The 23,959-nt window shown below is 39.0% G+C and overlaps 1 protein-coding gene across 1 annotated transcript; it reads right to left on the reverse strand.

Moving 5' to 3' along the window:
- Nucleotides 1-10,493: 10,493 nt before the first annotated feature.
- On the reverse strand, nt 10,494-23,681 carry abcb10 (ATP-binding cassette, sub-family B (MDR/TAP), member 10). Its single transcript, XM_084719033.1, has 14 exons — nt 22,711-23,681; nt 20,693-20,899; nt 19,151-19,353; nt 17,315-17,449; nt 16,716-16,862; nt 15,420-15,555; nt 15,206-15,301; nt 13,553-13,762; nt 13,345-13,424; nt 13,051-13,231; nt 12,424-12,467; nt 12,140-12,174; nt 11,872-11,930; nt 10,494-11,764 (listed from the first exon to the last, which is right to left on the reverse strand). The coding sequence occupies exons 1-14, from the start codon at nt 23,150-23,152 to the stop codon at nt 11,571-11,573; spliced, it is 2,169 nt and encodes a 722-aa protein (XP_084575159.1). The 5' UTR covers nt 23,153-23,681; the 3' UTR covers nt 10,494-11,570.
- Between the last annotated feature and the right edge of the window lie 278 nt (nt 23,682-23,959).

Consider the following 23,959-nt stretch of genomic DNA (forward strand, 5'->3'; position numbering starts at 1 on the left):
GGGTGGGGTGCAGTGTGGGGGTGAAGGGGGTGCAGTAAGGAGGCGCGCCTGGCGTAGGGAAGGAGGGATCTCCATCCATCGGGATCCAGGATGGAATCAGGAGTGACGCTGCGCGCCCCCGACCAGGAGAGAGCGCGCGCCATATATGGCACTGTCGCTTTGACCTCCCATCGAGCCTCGCGGTCCCACCTCGAAGGCCGTATAAGGAGCGCAAGGACCGCTGGGGGTTTTCTGGGGGGACGCCAGTTGCTACCAACCAGGGTTATAGATTTGCTGCTAGTAGGCCTCATCCAGCCTTAAAATGGGAAAATGCTGCCCTCATCTGAACACATTTAGACCACAGAGAGAGCCAGGGTCCAAACTACTGAGTGACAGGCCAGCCAGGAACAGAGCCTCAGCCTCAGGGGGGCAATTAACTGTTCAATACACATTATTACAGTGATCAATACAAGATAACACCTAATGATATGATCCAAGCTGAGGAAGAACATATTTCTAACATGTTTAATATGTGTGCTTCATCATTCCAGCCATAACATTTCAGCAAAAATTTTTTAATTAGACTATTTTTTTTAAATTAAATTCATTATACACTGCAGCCTGATTGGCCCCATATTGAATAAAAATGAGCCCAATAAAGAGCCATGCATAAAAAACTGGGTGCATTTTTGCATTGTTTCCTCTCCTGCAACCTTAAATGAATATGTGAAATGTATTCTCAATTTGTACTTTTTTGTATTATTCTTACCATGTTATTTTTAATCTGTACAGTATTCTTAATTTGTTGTTGTTTTTAACTTTTTAAATTGGCCTTTTAACTTGTTAATATTATTTTTTCTTGTTTCACCACACTGTATTACCTAGCCATTCTAGTATAAGATAAGATAAGATCAGATGAGATAAAATAAGATATGATGTACCTGATGTAGAGGGGAAACTCGATTTGACACAGACTCACAATAAGTAGCAGCACAAGGGGAAATGTAGTAAGAAATAAAGTAAAAATAGAATCCACAATAAGTAAGATAAAACAGAAACATTATATACAATAACTGGGAAAGTGCAATGTGCATATACTTGTGTAATATGCAAATCTAAAAGTTATATAGACTGTTTATATGCATGTACAATATGTCAATTAAGTACATACTGTTAATTACAGTAATTACATTGTACATTTATTGAATTAAGTAAATCTATTATAAAGATCACTAATCATGATGATTATTGGTGATTATGTGCAGAAGATCTTGCCCTGTGTGAACTGGAATCCCATTTTCATAATTATGCAACACTTGCATACTCAATAGAAGACTTTCTTTTAAATTAGCAATTAGTTTAATTCAGACTGTGCTCTCCTGCAGAGCACATGGCCTGATGTCCACGCAGGTTTGTCTGAGTCTTTTTGAATAAATAAGGAGAGAAGCAGTGAAACAGCCAACAGCTGAAACCTTATCTGCAGGGGCTACTCTGCTCTGTCACTGGAGCAGTTGGATTAATTATAACTCCACTGCAGGAGGAGGAGGGGAGCTAGTGTACATGTGCACATGTGTGTGTCTGTGTCCATGTAGGAGTGAGGAACTGAGACAGAGTGTGTACATGCATGCACATGGATGTTTGTGAATGTTGTGGTATGAGAGAGGAGGGGGAGAGGAGGTGCTAAGGAGTTTATAATAGAAATGTAGAGGAAAAAAAGGCAGAGACACATCTGAAGAGGTAGAGAGATAAAATATGCTGGATTTTACACCTGGAGACACCTGGGGATTCCTCACTGAAGCAGCTTATGTTGCAAGGACATATAGTAGAAAATCACACAAGAGCAGCTGTGATTTTGCGTGATGGCAGAAAAGTTCCTGATCCTTTACTTTATAAAAGTACACACTGTAAAAATAAAAATAATATAAATTTTAATTTAACTTAAAATTAGAATTTATGTTGACTGACTTTGAAAAGACAAGTTTAAGTAATTTTGCAGTGATTTAAAACAAATAAACTTTCCTTGTCAAATAAACTTCATGTTAAATGTATAAATTCTGCCACTAGGAGTACGCTTACCTCAAAATAATCACAAAAGATGTAATTTGATGATGTCATGAAGTAGGGGGATCATGGGAGTGTTTATTTTTATTTTTAAACAACCACCATCTGATGAAAATCTATCTGATGTGACTTACAGCAACTAGCAAGCAATGGCAGGAAATGCATACATACAAATAAAACTAACTTTGCCTGGGAAAATATAACCACAGACTTGTTTCATCTGATAGCGAGGAGAATCTGACACAGTGTCAGTATTAAACAGACTGTTTCATAAGCAGTTAAAAAAAAAAACTCCTTGTTGTAATTTTGAAACATGAAAAGTAAAACACTTCTCATTTTGGAGTAAAATGATCCCTGTCAATATTTTGCTATTATCTATGGTAAACTACTGTACATACTATTAAGTAATGCATCATATAATATAAGATAATCATAAATTTGTAGTGTTGCTGTCCTTTGAGAACCAATTATCTCTATCTCTATGATGTCAAGTTTGCATGGTGTCAAAAAAAAACAAAAAAACAAAAAAAAAAAACAGCATGTTTTCATCTCTGGATGATGATAAGTAGAACAATTTTCTCAACCTATAAAGGAACTCTTAAATCTTTCAATTTACCAAACAAAAAACAAACAATCAAAGTTATCACATTTGGAGATACATGATTTTCAGTGGACAGGAGGAGTATGAACAATTTGAACCAGTGGTACAGAGAGTACTGAAAATTTGTACTCAGGTAAAAGTACTGTTACATTACTGAAATACTGAACTACAAGTAAAACTACTGTTGTTCAATAGCAGACAATCAATCAAAGGGGTTTCTGTTTCTCTAACTCTTCGGTCTGTATTACTCCCAACTTCTGCACCGCTCTGCTCAATGGTTACAGTCACCTCTCAAAACTGGTGTCTGCTGCAGCATTTTTTTCATCCATGTCAAGATTTTTATTTAAATATACTTAATCACCTTGCACCACCACATATACTGTAGATAACAAGCGATGATGGAAAATGTGGCTTTTTACTCCATAAAACCAAATAAAGCCATTAAAGAAATGATAATAAAAATAATCGTTACAACAAAAACGCACCTTATATTGTGCTCTTATATCATGACCAAATTCATGTGGGTGCAGCCAGAGACATGTTCACATATAACCTTTCATGACCTGGATTCTCATTATAGCAGCAACAGAAAGCTTCAGTATGCATTGCATGTGGTTGGATATGACATGTTCACGGCCTGCATAAACACGGGTTTATGGAAAGGGACAAGTGGAAGGGAAAAGTGAACGTGCTACATATTTATGCCCCTTACTTATTTTAATAAGGTCTTGTCAGTAGTGGGGGAAGTGTTCAAATCCTTTACTTAAAGCCACTACACTGGTTATACTTAACTGATTATGAAATAGTCTCAATAAGTTGCTGATGTCTCTGTATGACCTACATAAGTTAACAAGACCGTCCACAAGAAGATTGGCTATTTCTATGTAGTTATACTTAATGTCTGCCACTGCATGAGCTTCACTGTGAAATCAGATGAAATGAGCCAGTGTTTACATTTTCCCAGGCAAAGTTACAGTGAGTAGTACATTGGCCAGTTAAAATAAAGAAGTGGGAGATTTTTTTCCCATCATTTTATTTTGGTTGTATTTTGTGGTTATTGTTCACAGGGTCCTCCATAATCAACAAAATATTAACGTTCCTTACAGTAGCTTGAAGCAAAAGTACTAATAAAACATTGTGAAAACACTCCACTACAAGTAAATGCCCGTCAGCAAAATGATCTTAAATGATCAAAAATGAAAGTAGTCATAGTGCAGTAAAATGGTCCCTGTCAGTGTTGAACTCTTATATCTGATGTTTGTGGATTTGGCGATGGTTTTCACAAGACAGGAAGAGTGTGAAACATTGTAATGTGTCAAGTAATTAGTAACTGAAGCTGTAGTAACTAGTTCAAAGTTCGTATCGTATAAAAGGAAATACTCAAGTAAAGTACATGCACCATACTTGAGTAAATGTACTTGTCACATTCTACCACTGGGCTTTGTTAGTTGAGTAGTAATATATTACCATATGCATTAATTAACACTGCAAGTTTCAAATATTGTTTCTAGACTTGAAATACAAATTGATTACCGAGGCCGTACAAGCTCTCACAGGGAATCCTTCTCATTGGTATGTTCATATGTCAAGAAAAACAGGGTGGGAAGAGGGATGAGTAAAATCTTTGAAGTTACTGAGGAGATTGGGTGAAAATGGGGAGGGCTGCAGAGTGTGTGCATGAAGTTTGTGTGTGTGTGTGTGTGTGTGTGTGTGTGTGTGTGTGTGTGTGTGTGTGTGTGTGTGTGTGTGTGTGTGTGGCAGGGGGTGGATGGGCTGCAGAGCAAGGTAGAGCTACTTTTATGCACTTGTTGTGAGCCATTTTGGAATCAGAGGGCCTGTGAAACGCCTAAAATGTAAAGGGGCTGGCAGTTGTCGGGCAGCAAGGGAGGTGGGGGTGGGGTGTCAGAGGGGCCGAGGGGGAGGAGAGCTGAGGGAGTATCCTGCACAGTCTTACTCAGGGAAGGGGAGGAGAAAGAGTGAGGTGAAAGGGCGTGTGGAGCAGGTGGCAGAAGACATGAGTTCAGTTTGTCAGAAGATATGTGACCCTGCCAGCTGAAGGAGAGCCTGTGGACAAGAAGAGGATTTTTTGTGTTTTTTAGAAGTTCTGAAATTTTTTAAACTCTTGAGTGTTATAGTGATCACATGTCAGTATTTTAGACTTAAATAAAAGGGAGAGTAGTGGACGGTTAGAAACCAATGGATGTTTTTTTTGTTTTTTTGTAAGAGCATGGTCAGTTGTGAATAGTACAAATGGCAGACTACTTTACTACCCATTCAGATAGATTTTTATTTCAGCCAACTATCTCTGTCACTCTCATGAGGGCACAGAAGGTGAGAGTGTCAGAGAAAGTAAGAATAGCACAAGCCTCGGCATTCAATCGCTGGAACCAATACACTCGCTGTACACCAGGGTCCTACCTTTTTAAGTGTGGCAGAGCGCTGCACGACGCAGCATGTACAGTAGATTCTTTTAAAGTTAGAGCAGACAGGAGGCTTGCTGGAGATTTAAATGAGTTTCTCAGGTGTTACAGGGAAGACAGTCTGAGGATACTGATACTAAGGATGTTGTAATTTGGAAAAGTAAAAGTGCTTTTAAGTTTAGGTTTTTCGAAATTTGTCTTAAAGCAACAGTCTGGTGAAAAAATGCACACTAAAAACAGAGAACTATTTGGACAGTTTTAGGACACATCTACTTGGTGTTAAGCTTAATTTTGTTTGTGATTTGTAGCACAAATCAGTCCCTTGCTGAGAGTGTACTGCTTTCTAATGCTGCTTTCTAATGAGGAAAAACAAGAAGACACAGGTGTTGGACCTGTGGTGTTCAAACTAGGGCCTGTGGACTAACTGGGGTCCTTCAGATTTACATTTACCACATCATAGGAAGAAACGGGGTTGGCTCTTTATGATTGATTGTAATTTATAGTGAACTTCTTGCAGCTACAATTCATGTTGTATTTATTTTAGACCAATTTTTATCTTTTTTTTTATCTTCAAACCTGAACCTGAACCTGTGTTCTAATGTGCATCTACTGTGTAACACAGGGGTTCCTGGACTTTTTCGTGTCAGAGTTCCTCTAGGCCACTCATGTCCAAAGACAATCCAAACATCTCCTCAAATAAAAAGCCATTGTAATTTAATTTATAGTAGAAGGTGGTGTTTAGTTTGTGTTTCAGGAAAAACAATAGTTGTTAAGAAGCTGTGTCACTACAGAGAGGCAGGAGTGGGAGCATGACTGTTGGATAAATCTCTTTCTTTTTCATAGGAAACATAAGATAACAATGTGCCTCTGAAACTGCAGTCAGCTTCACTTAAAATAATGCTATATATGCTTTATGAGGCTTTAGATTCTCTCCAGTAGTAAACTTCTGCATGGAATCCAAACAACCATGGTGTTGTGGCATGGTTGAGCAGCACGAATGTCTAAATTAATGCATGTTGGACCTAACTACTTTTCATGATATTTATTGTCTTATCTAATGAACAAATAAGGTGTATGTGTGATTTTTTTCAACTGATAAGCAAACACATTATTCACAGAAGGGTCAGAACCTCAGTTCCACTAGTTCCTCAAATAGCCCGGGGTCGGTACAGAGAAAAGTGAGGGGAGCTGCAGCACATGTAGCTGGAATTGGAAACCCATGCAGGGCTGAACGGCACCTGGTCAGCTGCATGAGCCAGCTGAGCCGTCCCCTGCAGGACAACTGCTGCCTCTGCTGGAGGGGGTAGTTTAGGTTTAAAGAGCACAGTAGCTGAAAAGGCTTAGAGGTGAGAGCTCTGATAGTTTGAACTTGTTAAACTTCACTTACTAAAAGTCAAGCGTGTACAATCATTAAGATTTCTAAAGGGAGAGCATAATTCATAACATATTTAGTTTTTTTTCCAGTGGTATTTACAGCATGGCTTTGCCTCTTGTGCCCGTATTGTTTTGAAACTAATTTTCTATCTCATCTAACATACAGCTGACTAACTTCATAAAGTTCTGTCTGAGCGGCTTTAAAAAATTAAGTTTAAGAAAAGATGAGGCAATTTTGTAATGATTCCAAGCAAATGAAGTATTCTAGTTAAATACACTTCATATTAATTCAGCTGTACAAGAGAAAACATGTTTAATAAGCTTAAGATATTAAGTTGAACAAACAAGTCTTCAGTTTTCAGTCACACTGACGGACATTAGTAACAAATATGATTTCCTTTCACATTTTATCAGTTTGAAGAGTCACTTTTTCATTTCACACAAAGACCTTACAGATAATGTGAAACTGCTCTAAGTGAATTTATCAAACTTTAAGACTTATCTTAAAGTGTATCAGAGACACCCAGCAAGTTTTATGTGTTTTCTTCAAACTTTGAAAAGGAGGCACTCAGGAGAGTTTTAACTGTCCAACAATGCATGCTGGGAAGTCTAATGAAACATGATCAGCTAATAGGCTGTCATTCAGTGAGTTGATTGAACTCTGTACAGTGCATTAATTCAATGCATAGCTTCAAGTCAAAAGACTCCAAGTTTGGAGATCTCATATTTATAATTTCTGTAGCGTTCTGAAGGTAAAGAAATTTTAAGTTTAATTAACTGGAATAAGTAAGATTAGTTGATTTCACTGAATTCCTTTATCATTTTTGCAGTGTTGATGTAAACTTGATTACTCTTAATCGAGTCTTCACCTGCCCCACAAGTGCAACAAGCGCTCACAAGGGAGAATGATTGACTGGCTTCATTTACTGTTCTGCCAGGATGTGTGTGTCTGTGCGTGTGTGTGCCAACAGATGGGACAATGAGTCTATTTACATGAAGCTCAGCTCACTGTCAACACAACCTCCCAACAGCTGAACACACATTACTCATACCATTACCATGAAGTTTTATTTAGGTATGATGGACTGCAGGAACATTGATCCCACTGACCTGCAGCTTGAGTAGCTTGAGTACTTCTAAGCCTGGCTGTAGCTGTTGTGAAGTAACAGCACCACCTACTGACAACCTGACAGACTGCATGGAAGACCGTGGGTTCAGTGTCACAGTGAATACTTTATGAAAATGTCAGCATTTTAAGCTGAATGAACAAATGTGATCTGGCAAAAGCAATAAAATATAATCTACAGTGATATAGCAGGAAAAGGAGCATGATAGTGTCTCCTACTCCCATCACTCTGAGGGGGAACTGAAGGGTTGAAGGGTTGTAGTTTTTGTTAGGGTGCATCCAGCACCTTTAAACGATGCAATACAATTTAGGGCTGCAAGCTGATGATTATTTTCATATTGATTAGTCTGTCAGTTAGTTGTTTGGTCCATTAAAATGTTGGAAAATGGGGAAAAATGTTGATTGTTGCTTTCCAAAGCCCAAAGTGACATCCTCAAACATGTTGTTTTGTCCACAACCCAAATATAATAATATTTAATAAGTTTACTGTCATCAAGGACTAAAGAAACCAGAAAATATTCACATTTGCAAAGCTGGATTTAAAGAATTTGGACTTCTTTTCTCAAAAAAAAACAAACAAACAAAAAACTCAAGACAACGGATAAATTATCATACTAGTTGGCAATTTAATAGTTGACAACTAATAGATTATTCGACTGATTGTTGCAGCTCTAATACAATTTCAACTTCACTAATAAACAAAATTAAAATTTTTAAAGGCATCTAAATATGTTCAATGTATTTCCCAAAACTTAAAAAAACAGCTGAACAACAAAACCCACAAATAAAAACTTAATATTTCACTTTATATACCTTTACGTATAAGTATAATAATTTAGCAACCACAAAAATAATAAAAAAACTATAACACATCATTTAGGTCATACTATTTAGAACTCACAACTTAAAAAAATCAAACCTCCAGCAGTCTTCTGTGATTTGTTACGAGACATAAATCCATGAATTATTTACATCTCATTTTAATGGACAGGGTTGGTGATATTACTGGGCTGCCACAGGAACCACAAGAAAAATCTGTGATGACATGTGATGTTCAAAGACAGTGTTCAAGGCATCACTTTTTAGCAAAATGTAACTTTGACAGTAAGACTAACATATTGTATAGCAAAAAGAAAACAAAGAACATGAAAACTGTTCATAATAAAGAATCTTGTAATGAATATGTTAACCGAGAGAGAGACCAGAGCTCACATTCTGCTGCCATACAGCATATACACTGTAAGCTTTGCTTTTGCTTTTCAAATGGACTGTTTTAATTTATCCTGACACTGTTCCTCATTTAAATACGATCAACACTGATTCATTTTAATTTCAGTGATGGGCGACAATTCTACTGTCTTGATGCATCACTGCCTTCAAATCAAATTGTGAATTAAAAATTACAATCACAATGAGTCAAGTTTCTAATCCAAAAAAAAAAAAAAAAAACTAAAAAACTGTAACAGAAATATGGAGCTTAAACCTTCAGAGAAATGCACACAAGTTTGCAGTCTTATCATTTTATCCAAAATCAATTATTAAGTCACTCTCTGACCTGTGTGTTAGGTTAATAGATTGTAGTTGAATAATATGTGATCATTTAAGTATTTGTATGTATCCTATACTGTATATCAATTTTGCTTGTTATTCAGAGCTTCTCATCAGATATCTGCCAAACGTCTGAGCCACAGCAGACATCATATAATCACATTTTGATTTGTTGTTCAGGCCTGTTAATGGTACTGCAACTAACAACTGCCATTATCAATTAATCTGCTGGTTATTTTCATGATTAAATAAAAGAGCCCAAAGTGACTGTTCAATCAACAGCCTACAGCCCAAAGACTTATCATAAATGACAAAGAAAATTTTTACATGTAAGAAGCTGGAAGCAGCAAAGCTTTCACATGTTTGCTTGAAAATTGCCTAAAAGAAATTTACTGATTATCAAAATAGCTGATACATTTCTTTAAATCATTGCAGCTCTACTGTTTAACCATAAAGGAAACAATTCCTTGTTGTAAAATCATCTGTTAAATGCACTTCAATTAGCATCCGTCCAAAACTGTTCCCAGCTACACTGCACTCGTCTGAGCAAACCAGGGCTTTTTGTCCTAATTTTCCAATTAAAAACTGGGTAATTTATTGACAAATGTTGATGCCGAATTTAGTTGTTTCCACAAGCAACTCTAGAAACAATCCTAACTACAGGATTTTTTTTAATTTTACAATCCCTTTAGTGCTGTGGAAAATTCAAGCTGCATTTATATGTCTGGCATTGCACTCTGGTCTGGACTCCCCCTGAGCAGAGCAGCCAGTGAAGTGGGCATTTGCCATCCAAATATTTACTGAGCAGGATCATTACCTCTCAGTCAGGCTTTCCCGGCCAGCAATAATGTTTAGCCTACTCACGAGCGCTGTGGCTAACATGTACAGAGTTTTAGAGCTGTTTATATAGAATTTAATGGGAGCCAAGTGCATGTCCCATAAACGCCTGCCAGTGCACACAGCATGGAGGAGAAGCCATGTCGAAGACGGACAGACAGTCATAAATGTTGCACTCTCACATGTTTAAGTAGTAATGTTGGTTCTGTTTTTGGTTCTGTGTTTTAGACAAAGAAAATTGAAAAAAATAAATTTTGATTTACACTGCTCCATGTTTTGAAGATAAAAAGATAATGTAAATTGGGATTTTTGACAATGAAGTGATCGTGAGGAGAGGTGTGATCCTGACACACACACCACCTCTGACTTTGATAACGTCTCCTATATGCTTCCTACCCAAGAGCAGCAGAAAAGAGGCTGCTTAGCGGGCCTCAATCTACTTTCTGTAGTATCTGTGCACATTTCATTTTGTTTACAACATAAAAGATGATGAAGTTTAGCAGTTGGAGAGCTGTTAATTAATCCAAAGCAAGAAAAACTAAAGATATGAGATGAGTAGCACCTTAGCTGTGACTTTTTACTGTTTACTGTACAAAAAAATATTCTAGAAATGTTCTGATACATTTTTTTCCTTCCTCATTATTGTTTAACAGCTGTATACTACTAATCCTGTATGGATGTGATATCATTGAGTCCTGTTTTGGAGTTAATAAATTCTGTGATATTGGACTGGTGCACAGACTTGCATACTTGCCAATACCAGTATTTTAGGGTGTGTTGGAGGCATTTTGGATACTTGTATCGGTATCGTAATCCCCCTAAATTGTGCACACATGTCCTTCTTCAGATAAATCAGAACAGTGTTCTGTTTTACAACACAGTGTAGACGACACAAATGGCTGCTTCATTTGGCTTGTTTAAACTCTAGAATGACTGTAAAAAAGGTTCTGTGTATGGAGCTTCAAGTTTAGAAAAAGTCAACAATAAATAAACAAATTCATAAACAAATACATATTTAGCTTTTCTGTATAGTATATCATACTGGACTGTATTTGGTTTGGTTATGAAAATCAGAAAGTGATAACAGACTCCAGGCTCCCATAACAGAACGAAAGATGTTTGTCATTTGCACCAGATTTGTACCGTCACATTTCTCCCTTACGTCTGAAATATTTAACACAGAATTTTGGCTTGGTGACAGTGATTCAAAAATGACATGTTGTCAAGGAGTTTCCTGTGGGAGTAGAGTCTGTCTTCATCATGTGTCCTTTTCACTTTCAGCCTCTCATTCTGTCCTCTACTGTCAGTGTAGAATTTTGGACATTTCCAAAACAAAGCATCTCTGATCCATGTCTCTTGTGTTAGGTCTTCTCTGTTTGTTTTATTTCAGCAGTGAAAAGACATTTCCTTTATGTATCTTAGTGGCTTTCCGATCTCCTATCTCTCTCGTGTTCATCTGTAGTCCTGTGTTTCCTCCAGGTTTATCCGTCTCCAGCCATTCCCATCAATATCTTTTCTTCCCTCCCTTGCCTCCCAACTTTTTCTGGAGCAAAGAAAGGGTTTTTTTTTCCAGCCAGTGACCTCACCTCCTGATTTGTCCTTCTCATCCGTCGTCCCTGTCCTGTCAGCGAAGTGCTCGTTTCTGTTCTTCTTGTAAAAACGCTTGTTTCTCCATCAGTTTTCTGAACAGTCCTTGCCTGTTGCCTAGCAGCTCTGTGTGCGGGCCACACTCAGCTATATGCTGCTGGTCCAGTACAGCGACAGCATTCGCATTCTGAATGGTGGACAGACGATGAGCGATGATCACGACTGTCCTCCCTGTTGATTGGGTGAGAAGGCAGGAAATAATAAAAACAGGGGAAACAACGAATTTCAGGAGCAAAATTCTTTAGAAGTTTTTGAAAGACACAGGCAGAAATACTTACCCTCCATGAGACGCTCCAGAGCTTCCTGGACCAGGAACTCATTCTCAGCATCCAGTGCACTGAAGAAAGATGGTTGTTAGGAATTTCTTCAATAATATAACTGCAATATGTCTCTAACCATGAATACTGTTTCAACTATAATCATAATGTTCAAACAAATCTGCAGGGCAAATAAAGGTAAAAAGGATAAAGACAGAGAAAGTATTGTAAGTAGTTTTGTTAGCTGATTTCCAAAACTATTCATTAATCATGTCTCAGTCTTTCTCACCTGGTAGCCTCGTCTAAAAGCAGGATCTTAGGATTCTGTGAAGAGAGGACCCAAACTGTCAAATATAGGTTTCACAGAAAAAAAGGAAGGACTCGAGTGTAGATCCTGGTCACTTTAAGCCATTTGTGGTCCAGAGAACAGAATGATTAGACACTAATGAGGACAGGCACATCAACTTCCTGATAGCTTGGTGAATGCATAACAAACTCAACATGCAGATGACAGGTGTGACCAGAACTGTGTTTACCTTAGAAACAGTAAAACCAGCATGTTTTTGTACTCACCTTGAGCAGAGCTCTGGCTATGGCTATCCTCTGCTTCTGACCACCTGAGAAACAAACACTCAAGTTAACCATGTAAACACATAAAGGGCTAAGCAAAATAAATTGTCCCTTCGTGTCTACTAGGGATGTAACAATATGTTGAATATTGCAATATATACTATGTGATGATATCTACCGTGATATTACATGGTTAAGATTTTTGCAATGTGAGTCACACTTTTAGTGAGAATGGTAATTTTTGCATTTTATTTTCACTGATAAAAATAATATAAATTGTATGTTGTGACACATTTTTCCTTTATCAAAAATTTGCAGATCCTGTAATTCAGATATTGCACTTAGACATATTGCAGTGTTGATAATATTTCAATACATCATTTGGCCCTAATTACTGACTTAAAATAATCATTTACATTACTATTCATATTACTGATTAGAATTTTGATAAGGTAAGCTAAAAAAAGAATAAACGAGCACCATTGTCAAAACTGAGCACGCTGTATATTTACAACCATGTGAGAGTGAATACCATATGAAAATCTACATAATCTCATAGAAAGTCGGAAATAAAATGAGAAAACAGTGAAGTTGATGTAATCATACTTCTGTTGTGTCTCTGCGTCTCACCTGACAAGAGCACTCCTTTCTCTCCCACCACAGTGTCAAAACCTTTAGGAAACGACTGGATGAAATCGTAGGCGTTGGCCACTCTGGCTGCACTGTGGATGTCGTCTGTGGTCACAGCGTCAGGGTCTGCTGCACCGTACGCTATATTATCTCTTATAGAGCAGGAAAACAACACGGGCTCCTGGGAGCGGGAAAGACAGAGACAAACTTCACTCAAAGGTTCATAATATTTGTCTGTTGTGTATGTAAATGCGCTGTAGAGGAACACAATCAAGGAAAAGATTAATTTATTACCTGGCTGACAGTTCCTATGTGGCTCCTGAGCCAATAGGGATTCAGATCTCTAATGTCATGACCATCTATAGTGATGATACCTGAAGAAAAGAGGGAACTTTCAGAGATAAAACAACCATCTGACAGAGTCATGAACTTGAGTTTGTCATCATCAGATCTTTGAAAGTGTCTGATTACATGTTTCTAGACAGAACAAACTGGCTCTTACCGGCATCGGGGTCATACAGACGGAGCAGCAGTGAGACCAGGGATGATTTTCCAGACCCGCTGGGTCCCACCACAGCCATGATGGTACCAGCCGGGACCAGCAGACTGAGATTCTGGAAAATAGGAGCCTCCTTACGGGTCGGGTAGGCAAAGGAGACGTCACAAAACTCTAGACGACCCCTCAGCTGGTCTGGAAGAAGCACCAGACCTTCTGTGAGGAGCAGAGGTAGAAGGACACAAGAATAAATGATTACTTAATTCAGCGTGCTTGGAGATTTAATAGAGTAAAACAATTTATTAGTCAAATGAGAAGAACAAAAAAATTTGTACATTATTTTACTACATATTTTTTTTTATGATTTTTATTGACATTCAGCAACACTTACATATATTAAATACAGTGATAAAGTGAGTTTCAAATATTGTATGCATACATTGCCCTTTTAAGAATAAATAAATAAATCTGGCCTTACAAGCCTTAGATACTTTATGCAGTTGTCCCAGCCTAACACATGTAGTTCCAGTTTTCCGTCTTATTGTCGCCATTTTGTAAAAGCACATTGTAATGTCCATCCATCCATGCATTTAAAGCTGCACTCTCCTGTGATAACCCTTTCCTCGTAAGGGTTTTTTAGGAGCAACCAACAGTAGATTTAATAACAATATTATTTATCTCTTTTCAACCGTTCTTGAGGTCCAAAAACACGGCCTTGCTCTCTATGGGCAGATAAATATCTTGTAAGGCACCACGTATCTCTCTCCAAAAGTCTGTACTAACAAGGCGATCCCAGAAAACTACACAATGATTTGCATTTAGATTTCCAGTTTTTCCAGCAAACTACAGACCGACTGACTGGATAAAAATAAGCATAAATGAAAAGGAAAAAGATGTTTGATACTTTCTACAATGTTTTTTTTTTTTGCATTTGCAAATAAAATCTAAACACTTTTCAAGAAAACTGAATTTTCTAAAGGTGATTATATATAGTTATTGATAAACCTTCTGACTTACATTAAGTATTACACTGAGGGTTGAGACGAAAGATGTGGAATTCCCATTTATACCCTTTTCTGTAAGAGTACGATCCAAGGGAAAGACAATTATTTACAATTCTTAAAGAGTTTTATTCAGAACATAATAATTTTCTGGACAAAGAGTAAGTTAATGATGGCTTTATAGCCAGAAATACATACTCATGACCGATACAAAGAGGTACTGAGAATACTCCCTCTGGAACAGCTGACCTACACCCTTCATGACAATGTCGAGGGATTAATTAAGATATAGCAACCAGTCATGGACACGGTGGACCCCTCTGGACTGGACTTTGTCCTACCTAAATAACAACATCAGAACTGACTATAGCATACCCTGGTGATTTGAATGTAATTGTGTCAGGCTGCTGTTGTTTGTGTGTGTGTATTTTATTATTTTTTTGCTTTGTTTTATTGTGTCTTTTCGTTGTGTATTATTTTTGTAAGGGTGTGATTCCTGCTGTTTTTTGTTTTGTTAAGATTTAATGTTAAAAACATTTATGAACACATTGGTTCTGTACATACAACTCAACTGAAAAGGAAAAAAAAGGCTCTCACTGATGTAGTGAGGTAACACTCTCCTGTCTGTGCAAGTGTATGTGTTTGTGTATGTGCTGACCATTTAGAGGAAACTCAGGCTTTCTGTCCAGCAGCTCCCACAGCCTGGCTCCTGCTCCAAACCCCTTCATCAGCTCAGAGTAGAATGAACTCAGACCTTAACATCAGACACAAAAACACCAAGCCATGAGCCATCAGACACACAGCACACTCAGATGTAGACAGAACCAAAAAGATTCATGTAATAGGAAAGAGTGCATGCATGTGTGTGTTACCTGCAACACTGATGCCAACCCAGAAGGTGTACATGAGGAACGATGAGAGCTCTCCCACAGTCATGTGTTGACTGGCCATGAGAAGGCCTCCTTTGTACAGCACTGACAGGATCATGATGTTACCACTCAGACCAGTCTGAAACACACACAGTGATTAAATTACTACAGCATCTGGCATCACTGCTATTCCCTGACACAGCACTGATTACAGCCTAACTGGGCACCTGCTCCCTCTTATCCATGTGTGAATTGCAGTGTAGTTTTTTATTTACCTGACAGTGTTTGATTTACAGAGACAATCTGAAGGTTGGAGACGCAGGGAGAACTTATACCTAGCAGTACACCAAAAGAGAAGGTGGACCGAGAGGACAATGTCTCCCATAATGATCAGCTGAGATTACAGCTTGTTTTTCATCTACAGACTGAGCTGCCAGTTTATTAAAGGTAACAGCTAGTTTAATACAATAGCACAACAATAAATGCTACCTTATCATGCAGTATATAGTTTTCGGTGACCTTGTTTTGGCTTGATTACAGTTTATGGTCTTTTGGAAGGCTGTCGTTTGTGGAAAATTGTGTCACAGAATTGTTTCAACATTGTCTCAAGCCTTTTAAGCACATAGATGGGTTTCTGTATTCTTTGACCATGTATAGAGGACTGGAGGATTGGATAATACTCTGCTATGGTGAAACAACCTTCATACACAGACATGTCAGGTACTGTGGTATTGTGACAAACCTAAAAAACGACAGCCAAAAAGCAGAAGCCTCTGTGCAACACTAAATTTCCTAACTGAGGATTTGCTTTTCGTCAGTGACCCACCTCCCCACTCCAGTGGTACTACCCTTGACTTGATTCTATCGTGTGCGATAGATGTTTCTACCCTGATCGTCTCTCCAGTAACATCAGTGACATCACCCAAACCCAGCAGACTTTACTAAGAGTTCTGGCCATTACTGGGAGGTACACCTGTGCCTGGCACTGTCACCACAAGCTTTAAGACTGCTGTAGTTAAAACTCTGCTTAGGAAACCAAACTCTTGTGACTTTTAAATCCAAACTTAGAACTCATCTCTTCTGTGTGAACGGTGTGCTTGTGTGCATTTGTGTAGTCTGTCCTCAGGTTTCCATGGTGTAGAGGAGTTCATGTGGCGCAGGTCCTATTTGTTTGGTGGCACCTGAAGTGAACTTGTATGTATATATTCAAGTTTTGACTTTGCACGCATGCGCGCACACGCACACGCACACACACACACACACACACACACACACACACACACACACACACACACTTACCACTCCAAAGAAGCCAGCTCGTAGTACAGCCTCCTTCTTGGCCAGACTGAACACTTGGTCTGTCTTTTGTGTGTATATGTTGACCTCTGCGAGCTCTTTACCAAAAGCTCTCACTGTCCGCATGTTGCTGATACGCTCCTCTGCCAACTACATACACGCACACAGAGACACACAGAGACACACAGAGACACACAGAGACACACACACACACACACACACACACACACACACACACACACACACACACACACACATATTAATTATGGCTTTATCTAAAATCAGATTATCAACATTTACTCTTTAAATTTACTCTGCAAAATTAATTAAGCTACCACAGGTAGTGCCACATTTGTAACAGGTATAAAGAGAACAAGGGGACAGACATTTTTAACCGTTAATATGAAATGCTAATATGAACTACTGTTTTCAGAATAAAGCTTCTCTAAAATCATGAAAACCATTGAGTTTAGTGACACAACAGTTTGAAATCATATTTTGCCACAGCTTCCTTGTTTATAATTACCACATCCTCATGACAATAAAACCTAGTAACTACTTCTCAGGCGGTTCTTTGATTTGTGAGTTTCTGCACACTGTACCTGCGTGGCTTGTGCGAGTGCGTCCTGGGTGCGTTTAGAGATGGAGCGAAGATATCTGCCATAGACGACAGCAAGAAGGGCCACAGGAGGAACAATCAGCAACACAAAGCTTGCAAGACTGGGGGACACATAAAACTAGAGGAGCGAGAAGAAGAAAACAGCAGTTAATGGAAATACAAGGAGAGAGAAAAAAGGAGAGGCAGGAAGAGAATAGACGCAAAGTGTCCCTCATCAGTAGTTGACCCTTCATAAATCCCGTTCTTTTTCCTAGGTGCTTTTTCTGTAAAAGCCTTATATGTTCACATCTTAAGTTAGCTAATGTTGGCAACATGCTAGCCAACTAAGTAGCTAATGATTGATGTAGATTAGCTATGTAGTAAGCTAGCATTTTGCCAACATTAGCTAACATAAGATGTGAACATATGTGGCTTTTGCAGGCCCCCCAGTCACATCTTTCAACCATCTTTAAACATGGCTTTCTTTTCAGCATATACTGTCCTGGCATACAGCATATCTAAGTACAGGACACAGGAAAGGAGGAAGTTGACCGAAGTATGAAGCTTGTTCAACTGTCACTGGAGCACAGAGTGAAAGGGGGCAGGACATAGGAAGAGTCAATTACAGTAATTATTTCCACTCATTTCTTTGAACATTCATCACACCAGGAAATAAGTTTACTTCCCTGTAAGGAAGTCATCAAAGATTAACTCAGAAAAAAATCAGTTTTGTAAAAGGAGGTCAAAGCATCAGTTAACAGACCCGTTGGTCAACAAGTATCTAATCCATGAATGCTGGGGACTGATGACGAAATATAATCAAATGAGTGTCATTTTTGTATTAATAGCTCAGCAAATAGGCATCAATTCAACCACCTTTTGGTCAAAACTGTATATAAGTGACCGTCTCAATATACACACCACACAGACAAGGTTTTGCTGCTATATAGATGATAACCTGTATCATGTAGCTGTATGTGCCTGTAAAAGCAGATGATCATTACCAAATTATTAAATCAGAGGGCTGCATGTCCCCTGTCAAGTCCTGGATATCATATCATTTCCTGCTCTTAAATTCATACAAAACTAAGGTGCTGATCACTGGCTCACTCGACATTGACACCAATTGACTGTGTGATTTCCTTGAGCCAAGAATTTTGGTGTTACATTAGATCCTAGTGTCTCCTTTGATCAGTACATAAAAGAAATCACCAAGATGGCCTTTTCCACTTATTAAACATTGCTAAAATTGTGTTTTTTTCTGACAGGGACTGATGCAGAGACGCAAAACTCACGCCTTTGTTTGTTTTTACTTGATTGTAATGTTTTGTTGTTTAGCAGAGATATGCAGGGTGTGGCAGTCGTTCAAAAGAAGCTTTCCATTTCCTTGTTTTTGTAAACCTGTTTCCCAATAGACCTGTCGTCTATGAACAGTAATATGTAGGCAAACTCAGCTCACATACCAACACAGAATTGAGAGACGCAGACAAAAGACGTCAAGAAAGCCACAACTACTTCCTTGTGCTGAACAATACAACATGACACATGCACAAACCTTACTCTGTTGATAAATGAGAAATGACTGCAGTGTTTTTAAAGGTCAGGCTGATTGGTTACACTCAAACCAACTGACATACTCTGAGAGAGGAAATAAGGATTTCCCTGGCTTTGGTCGCCTCTGCCTTTAGTTTACAATGACTATGTTGAATTAAAAAGTATTCCAGACACATCAGTAACATAATAACAACATCTATTTCACAACATAAATGTATAATAAAGGATTCCTCATTCAAAACTACCCTGACCAATCACAGCAGGTCACTCTGAGGGTCATACTCACCATCATACTGACACCAGCAGCTGCCTGGGCGACAGCTCTCAGCCCATCTGACAGGTTGTCAGTGATGGAGCGGCCTACCACGGCCGTGTCAGCAGAGAGGCGGTTGATAAGCTCGCCGGTCCTATTCTTGTCAAAAAATGCCACTTCCTGCCTGAGGATGGAGGAGAAGACGGAGGCACGGAGATTACGAACAATCTTTTGACCTGAAGAGAGAAGAGACAAGACATTAACAAATGTGGACAGCTGCACACATTTTGTGTGTACATTAATTTGTGATTGGTTATTTTTGGCATAGTGTAGGGTAATTGATATATCAATTGATTGAAAGAGCTAGCCTGACTTCATCCAAAGTACCTGCATCTCTAAAGCTCACTAAGGCACATGCAGTATCTTTTGTTTCTTATCCATACACAAACAGACATGTTGTCACTGTAAGGTTGCCAGGAAGTCACTGCACCTGGCCGCTGGTTGCCAAGATAACTACTACAGCATTCCTGCTTGAGCTCAGATTAAACAAACAAGATACAGAATATCATGTTAATTAGTTATTTTAAGATGTGCACGTGGGTGTATTTTTGAACTTTCACCTTCTTCAAGTATTTATGCTGAACTAAATTAACCATCCTCCAGCACCCCCCCGCCCCCAAAAAAAACTAACGAACAAACAAACAAAAACAATGTATAGACTCACACAAACATAATCCCTCTAAATCATCACTTTATTCCACTAGAAGTGCGTGGTGGTGTCTGGATATGCCCTCTGCCTGTTTTTCGCTTATTCTCCTCATATCTTGCTAAGTTTGGGATGTTTCTGGCCTTCAGCCTATTTGGTGGTGGTGTATCGCCCCCAGCCGAAACAGCAGGCAGGTTTTGAGGTCAAGACTCTATAAAAGCATAGCAACCAGTAGTTACATCAGTATCTCCATCTCTTTCCTCTGCTCTCTGTCTATGAGAGCTGCAGAAACACACACACAAAGGAGGGGCAGACTGTATTCACAGAAAATCTAACATTACGCAGAGGTGTAGATGTGTTTATTTGTGCTTAATGTAATTTAACGTAACACATTTGATGTTGTTTGTTTGGTGGAGCAATTTGTTTAATATGGACAGATGGTCAAGAGCAGCCATTTGGAGTGAGAGCCTTATTGTGTTATTATTATGTTAATTTAGACTGTTTGGGCTTAGGAAATTAATGTTTCACATAACTAATGTGCCACAAGAGTTGTTTAAATGCAATTAAGTGTAAAAAAGAGAATTGATATACTGTGTCTTATTAAAACGTTTTCGGTAAAATGCACAAAATTTGCAACTCTAGTGGTGATATATGAGACTATTAATTTTCCTTAACAGGGAAAGAAAAGATGACATCCTGGAGGAGAGACAGAAGCAGATTCATCACATTCTGCTCATATAGGCAGACAGTGAGTTTGTATTTAAAATTGGTTTTATATGCTGTATAGTATGATATTTCAGATCATCTGTCTGAGCCTGCGTTTCTTCATGTGTTGCTGTAGAGCATTAATGTCCCTCCTGGTCTCTCACCTGAGGTCTGCATGAGGTAGACTCTGGCAGCATTGGCTGCCCCGCCGCACAGGAACACTCCCGTCAGCATGATACACAACGATGTCAGAGAGGCTGTCATCGTCTCTGTGTCTGTTCCAGTGGTGTAAATGGTGTCAATCACTTTACCCAGGAGGAATGGAGCTGACATTGTCACCGCACTGGAGACAGTAAGGAAGCCTACAGCAGCTAATGTGGATGAAGGAAAGACAAGAGAGAGCTCATAATCAAAGAAAAATATACACATTAAATAAAACATAGTAGAAAACACCAAAACAATTTATTAAACAGTCTTAACTCAAAAATTGGAAGTTGTTATCCAGAAAAACCTAATGGAAAATACCAGAAGATTTTTAAAAACTGAAAAGTTCTTTCACAGAGCTCCCTGGGTGAACATCATAATTAGCTGAGCAGGAGAGGAGTCTTTCCCAGAACAACAAGTGCAATTTGACTAAATGTAGATGTTTGTAATGTGGGATAACCTGTCCCCAAACAAGGTCGGAGCAGTTTACAATGCAACTCCTCAGCCACTGAAGAAACACAGGGCAGGGTGGCTTGAAAACACAAGTGTCCACACATGACAGAGTGTAGTTAAAAGTTATTACTTACACTGAAAAGATACTGTTGTGAATCAAAGTGTCAAAAGGACAAAGTCGTTTTAACCTGTCTGTCATGTGGTTCGGAACTTGTTGAAAAACACACAACAAATGTTGAAATATGTAGCAGAAATAAGATATCTGAGGGGTTTTTTTTGCGTGGACTAAAATCATCATCCTGTGTGCTAATGGAGAATGAGGCTGCAGAAACGTAGCTGTGTGCACGTCCCCTCCTATATTTAGGCGAGGTACAAGATAACACATGGAGAGTATCTGCACACTGGAGTTAGGCTCCAAAAACTTTATTTGACTGACTAACAACTTAAGTTTTGAGAGTTTTAACCCAATGTGGATACTCCACACTCCTACAATGGAAAATACAACACATACAATACAAAACAAATGCACAATTAAATCAAAATATAACTGAATTCACAATGTGGTGTGTAGTGTCCAAATCACAGAAGCTGTATTTTTTTTTATGATAAAGGAAAAATGTATGACATAACAGCATTATAATGAAGTACTGTAGCGCTGCAGAGATACCCTAGGCAACAAATCTTGTTGTCTACATGTAAGAAAACATTTTTGTTTGGTACAGACCCCAATCATGATTTTAACAGTTTTTTAATCAGTTAAAATTGTGATGCAACAATGATCATTCCCACTAATTGTGAAACACATCATGCAGAAAGGTAGCTGTGTGCATGTCCCCTCCTATATTTACACCAGATGCAAGGTAACACTTCAAATAAAGGACAAAATGGAGACTATCTTCACACAAAGCCCCAAAAACTTAACTGCACTGACTATAAGCAGCATTTAAAGCTTACAGGATCTTCATAACAGCACTTTTCGAGTTCAATAAAGTTTTGAGAGCTTGAATGTGGTACTAACTTAGTTGCAGCCGTTGTGGAGAGTATCACTAACAATTATCTTCATCACAGATTGCTCTGTTGATAATTTTCTTGATTAATTGATTAGTTATTGTTCCACAAAACGTCAGAAAATGGTCAAATGTCTTGTTTGTCCACAGTCGAAAGGTATTCAGTTTACCAAAAAAAAAAAATAAATAAAAAATAAACAAACAAAAACAGACAATATTCACATTTGAGATGCTGAAATCAGAGAATTTGGACCATTTTTCTTAGAAAATTTCTAAAAACAATAAAAACAATGAATAACCAAAATAGTTGGAGATTAATTGAACAGTTATTACCTAATCGATCAATTGACTAATAATTGCAGCTCTACTCTCCAATTTCTTCTACAAAGAAAAAAAACCATAATAAAAGTGACAACTTGTACTGTTACCAGTAAAGTCAAATCCCTTAAATAATGTGGCACTCTTTTTCATTCCCACATGAAGCACCACTACCCACTGGTGAAATACACACAGTTTACCTGCCAGTCTCCATCTCTCCGGGTGAGCAAGTTGCAGGATCCTTCTAACATCCTCCAGGGGGACGGTGGTGGGTGTTTGTCCTGTCTCCGTGTCCGTCTGAGTCTTCACTGAGTCGGCTGATGCTGGTGTGGAGGCGGCAGAGCTGGCAAAGGCAACAGGTGTATGTGTGAGTGTCCGTGGTGTGCGTGAACAGAGAACAGAGACACCTCTGAGTGGACTGCAGGACAGGACTGGCATGAAGGGCCTGGGTGAGGAAGTCAGAGGGAAGGCAGGTGCCGCCGGGTGGACGGATGACTTCACTCCGGTCGACTGTCTCTTCCTGCGCGGGGCAGCCGAGAGGGTCAGCCGGTGGTCCTGCCATAACATCCGCGGCTGTGTTAGCTTGAGTCTGGACAAATGTCCTCCATGTGTGCACCTTGACACGCGAAATAAAAGCCGCATCGTCCTGGTTGTCAGCTACTGACAAGATACCGCTAAATTTAATAACAGGTAGAAACCAATACTCGCGTTTTCCTTAGTCGGTTTCAGTGATTGATAGCGTTGAGGTATTTCTTGTAGAGTAAGTCGGATAAACATTTTAGTCCCCCAGCTGTGATGTTAACGCACCGTATCCATAGCCGAGCAGTTGCAAACCTTCTTCCCGCTACATTGTCGAGTTTGGACCGTTACCGCACGTTTTATCTGTGCCTGACAGCCGCCTTCACCCAGTTTAACCTCCCTCTTATCACAGCTACTAACACCCCGCCTGTCACTGTCATCTGACACTGAATATTTGGTTGGCAGCCGGGTGAAATGGAAACAGAAGCAGGCGAAGACCGACTAACACAAAAGTCCAATCTGAGAAATGAACATAATTTCCCTGAAAAGAGTCTAAAAGGGTAGAAACAGGAAAGGTGACCCTGGTTTGGTTCGTTTGTACACACGATTCCTCCACCTCGACTGGTGAATTCAATGGCTGATGATATTACCAAACTTTCCCAGACGTAACCAACCAAACCCAGATTGTTAACAGTTAGCCACCGTCTATCTGAAGGGGAACCCTTGATTTGCGAAGCCCTCGCGAGATTTGTGCATGTAATTTATTAAGTGCGTATCTTTTACGGCGTAATTATGTGTTATAACGTGTTAACGCCGAGGTTAAAATCTGCTTATGTACAGGGGCAGAAAACAATTGGTAAGGGTGGGAGAATACCATGATTTGGATTAAAATGATCACTCTCGCGAAATCTTTCGCGGGTCTGGGGTTCC

Source organism: Lutjanus erythropterus, chromosome 1 (genome assembly GCF_056507025.1).
Source record: "Lutjanus erythropterus isolate fLutEry1 chromosome 1, fLutEry1.hap2, whole genome shotgun sequence".
NCBI classification, from domain to species: domain Eukaryota; kingdom Metazoa; phylum Chordata; class Actinopteri; order Lutjaniformes; family Lutjanidae; genus Lutjanus; species Lutjanus erythropterus.